Source organism: Pinus tabuliformis, chromosome X (genome assembly GCF_031772625.1).
Source record: "Pinus tabuliformis cultivar Carrire ecotype Pingquan chromosome X, CPIR1, whole genome shotgun sequence".
Taxonomy (NCBI): Eukaryota; Viridiplantae; Streptophyta; class Pinopsida; order Pinales; family Pinaceae; genus Pinus; species Pinus tabuliformis.
In genome coordinates, this window is record NC_142308.1 from 1121303651 (window position 1) to 1121308364 (window position 4714).

The 4714-nt window shown below is 37.7% G+C and overlaps 1 protein-coding gene and 1 pseudogene across 1 annotated transcript; both read right to left on the reverse strand.

Moving 5' to 3' along the window:
• Window positions 1–1024: 1024 nt before the first annotated feature.
• Window positions 1025–1837, reverse strand: LOC149143766 (uncharacterized). The gene is made up of 2 exons (XM_089447858.1): window positions 1581–1837; window positions 1025–1520 (listed from the first exon to the last, which is right to left on the reverse strand). The coding sequence occupies exons 1-2, from the start codon at window positions 1782–1784 to the stop codon at window positions 1071–1073; spliced, it is 654 nt and encodes a 217-aa protein (XP_089303984.1). The 5' UTR covers window positions 1785–1837; the 3' UTR covers window positions 1025–1070.
• Window positions 1838–2604: 767 nt separating this feature from the next.
• LOC149143767 (U2 spliceosomal RNA) lies at window positions 2605–2739 on the reverse strand (annotated as a pseudogene).
• Window positions 2740–4714: the final 1975 nt, after the last annotated feature.

Sequence of the window (4714 nt, forward strand, 5' to 3'; positions counted from 1 at the left end):
TATTTTATACTCACATTTAATGTTTAAAATATTTGTCACGATTAATTTTTTTAACATTTTAAATTAGCAAAATAATTAAATGTTAAAAATTTCTATTAATCTCTTACCTTCTTAAAACAATTTTAACATGAAAATTAAATGTTAAAAAATTCTTATTAATCTCTTACTTTCTTAAAATCCTATAAACCATATAATCCAAATTAATCATCATAATCATTAATTATATAAGTTAAAATAAAAAATATAAATATAAATAATCAATGAGAAAGAAAAAGGAATATATTTTATTATTATTATTATCTAATTTTAAGCTTACTACAGAGCCAAACACCAAATTAGTGAATGAAACTCCCTTGTTTGCTAAGTCTAAAAAAACATACATACTCTACCACTCAAGTTTTGAACCTGTGATCTTTTAAGAAAAAACACATGCTCTAAAAACAAGTATTTTTTAACTCAAGTTTTGAACCTGTGATCTTTTAAGAAAAAACACATGCTCTAAAAAAACAAGTATTCTTAACCATTAAACCAACTCACACCTTTATATTTCTTGACCATAAAATAAATCGAAAAACCATTTCATAAAAGTAAAAATAAAATGTATAATCATGTAAACTTAAAATATTTATTGTTCAATATTCCCATGGTCTTTACATCTATTTCATCAAAACGGTGGAAAATCCCGTTGATGAAATAGACATCCCATTGTAATTATTACTGCGGCACAAGATACAAAGTTACACAACCCCGATACCCATATGTTGAAATGGTTGTACAAACTTAACTATGAATACATGAGCGATGACCAACCAGATCTGGAACTGAACTGGATCGAACCCACAAAATACATCATGAACTAAACCGAATATCGCCCATAATACTATAATCATATAAGTTTCCTACACAAACACCCACCCTCATATGATCCATAGATATATTTATTCGCCTTTCCACACTCATATGATCCATAGATATATTTATTCGCCTTTCCATACCTAGATATATTTATTCGCCTTTCCACACTCATATGATCCATAGATATATTTATTCGCCTTTCCACACCCATTAACCTATTCTTCAGCCTTACCCTCAACCTCGGCCTTCTCTTCAGCAGGAGCTGCTTCAGCAGGCTTAACAGCACTCTCTTCAACCGTTGCAGTTTTTTCCTCTGGAATTTCAGCAGGTGCTTCTTCCTTGACCAATGATTCTTCAGCCTTTTCTTCAACAGCCGCAGCCTCGGCGGGAGGCTGAGCGACAGTCTCTTCCTTAGCTGGCTCGGCTTCTTTGGCGGCCGGGGCAGATTCCTCCTTGGGTTTTTTCACTTGCACGGATTCCACCGGGCCCGATTCTGCTTCAGGCTCCGATGCAGGCGGCGTTACAGTCGATTCCTCTGCAGATTTCTCGACTGTGGCGGGGATTTCATCGACTGTTTTCGCGGCCGCGGGAACCTCCTCAGCGGGACTGGAGACAGGAACTTCTTCTTCAGTGGCTTTTTCGGTCGTGGGTTTGATATCGGTAACCTTCTCTTTGGGGCTCTGAAACTCAGTGGCTTTTTCTGTCGTGGGTTTGATATCGGTAACCTTCTCTTTGGGGCTCTCAACTTGTTTCAGAAACGGTGATCTTGTTTCACTTGTCCCTGCTGTCTCTTCATCTTTGATGGGCACAAGCTTATGCTTGATCCCATCTTTGTAAACCTTGTAATAATTTTTCTTTCCGAAATATACCACATCCCTGTCATACTGCCATGGCCTGCCTAGCAGTATGTCACATACATCCATCGACATTATGTCACAAATGACCTTATCTTTATATTAGTCGATATGAAACTCCACTTCGCATTCCTAAACTCCACTTCGCATTGCTCATCTACCAGCAACTGATGGCCTTCTTGCAGCCATGAAACTCTGTAAGGGGTGGGGTGTTTCAACCGCTTCAACCCCAACTTTTCCACCATCTCTCTGGCCACCAAGTTATTTGTACTTCCACTGTCAATAATCAGCGTACAGGGCTGACCGTGTGACATACAAACCCTCCGAAATAAAGCTTTCCGCTGAGTTGGTTCAGCGATTTCTTCGATTGACTGTGACATACAAACCCTCTGAAACAAAGCTCTCCGCTGAGTTTGTTCAGCGGTTTTTTCGGCTGGTTTGAACAATACCGTGTTTTCTTCGGCCGGTTTGAACAATACCGTGTTCAAAACTAGGGCTTCCCCTTCCCCTGTTTCTGGAGCATTCTCTGCGCCATTCTCTGCGTCTTGGGGAGGTGCGACATAAAAACAAACAAACAACCTGCAACCTGCAACCTGCACAAACAAACAATCCATCACGGGATTACCCAATACTCGCTAAAGCCTTCGATCTATGCACCTGAAGTTTGGATCCATAGATCTTGATACAGAACAATCAATCAGAATATGGATTCTTGCATGACTACTATGAGCATGCATATGACTTCATTACCATATTTTCCATCGCTCAAACTTTCCGAGTAGTCTTGCCCTCGTTTTCCAGCTGATGACGTCAGTGTCCAGCGCTGGCGCTGGCACAACCATAACTAATAGTTAATAACTAGATATGGTTTAATCACTGAAACATAATACACTTAATTAATTATTTAGAATTAATTAAAACTCACCCCTTGATTTCAGATATGAGATTTCAGAGAGACCAACCCACAAGAACAACAACTGATAAGAACAGACACTACAATTGATCTTAGCCAAAAGGCCGAGGAAGCTATAAATTTTTTTGTCTCTCTCTTTCCATCTTATAGCGTCCTCTCCTCGGGTGCGTTTTGCCCCCACGCGTGTGGTATAATACAATACAACGCACTTCATCACATGAATCAATTTTAACAAAACAATTGAAGATGTACTTCAAATAACTAGGAATAACATCTCCAATTAGAATGAGTAGCATACTTCAGAGTGGGGACAGGGACTGCGGATTTGAATTTGGATGTTGTTCACTCGCATATGTCAAAGTGGAGAGGGAAATGCCTAGGCGAATTTGGATGTTGTTGTTCAAAGAAAAGAGGAGATTCATTCAATAAAGCTTCTATGTGATTTTTATTAGTGTACTTCGAATTTATTAATGAAGCATTTCATTTAGTGTACTTCGAATTTATTAATGGTTACATTAGAATAAGATTGATATTGAAGAAATGAACAACATTTTTTACAAATGGAATAATATGAACTTGTTAAGTGGTATGGAAACATTGTTAAAAATAAGTATAATTTTTTTAAGTCGAAGAAAATGGATCATTGTCATTTCAACAAAGTGAATCACATCTATTGAAGTGAGTGATAGATCACTAGGGGGAATGTAATGGAGGGCCTTAACCTTGCTCAATTTATGAGCTACAATTTAATTAAATGAACCCTTATTCACCCATGTTGACATGACTGGGTGATAGAGCTTTTTACTAAATGATGTGATTTAGTGAGAAGATGAACAACCATTGTGTTACAAGTCATTTTGTCACATATGCTCTAAAAGCATGAAACCAAATCAATCAACAACCTTGAACACTTTATCATAATCCCTTTACAAAGCCCTAAGTATCATTTCTCCAAAGATTCTGATTTTCAAGGACAATTTGCTCAAAACAATGTTTTCAACCCCAACGCACCTTGCATGGTTGACTACCTACGTTGGATGCAAGTTGCATACCTGAGCACTGGCATTGATCAACGCATGTTACTCCCTTTTGCAGGTGTGTTGATTCTAGAAATTTGGGAAAATTAAAAAATATTTTTGAAGCCTCTTCTTCTAAAAGCTTCTAAGGTGGTTTTAACCATTCACCATGGATAGAGATCTCGAATTCCTATCTGATCCTATCTTGGAGATCTTATCTCTTATCCCTTGAGCTTATCCTCCCTCATAACTGGATCTCAAGCCTAGATTGGTAAATCCTAAACTACCATGTTTACCCTATAAATTTACTGCCTCCCATGGAGTCTAGATTGGCTTTTAGAGATTGCTAGTGCCCTCATGCTGCTACTTTGAGCTTAAGTAATCATCATCCATTTGTATTAGGGTTGAATGTGAAGGTTTGCTTTGTGGCGAGGAAGGACAAGTCAATTGAGGATACATCTACAAAGTAAACTTATATATATGGTTGTAACTCCCTCCTTTATTTATTAATTAAAAAAGCATCTTGTTTTCCTATACTTGTGTTATGTCATGTTGACTCATTTAATAGAGATATTGAATTATGTTATGTGGATATTGTAGTTTCTTCGCTTGTTTTAATCATTGTTACAGGTTTCATTTATAGCACGTGGAACTAGGATTGGAGCTTATAGGAAAAGAGAAGAGGAGGACTTACTACAGATTCCAGGTAGGTCTATTTTCCATAGTCTAATCTATTTAAGGAAAACATTGATACTTTTTCCCTATGTTGTTCTAGATCAGACCACTAGATCTAGGGACTTCATTTTTGTCTGCGTAAGTGAATTTTCCTTATAACAAATTGGCGGCTCCATTAGGGATTGAGATTTCCCTTAGTGGATTCCTTGGCCTTAGCATTTTTTCACCTTTCAAAGTGACCTTAATTGACTTATTCAGACATTAATTGACCTCAGGAAAACACACTTTTGAGCTTGGTAGGATTCCTTGTGTCCTCTTTTGGCCAAATTAGCCCCAGCGCACTCTCTGTTCAGTGACGGAGCACTGCAGCGCAGTCCCTCCTCTCTAGAAGTGTGTTGATG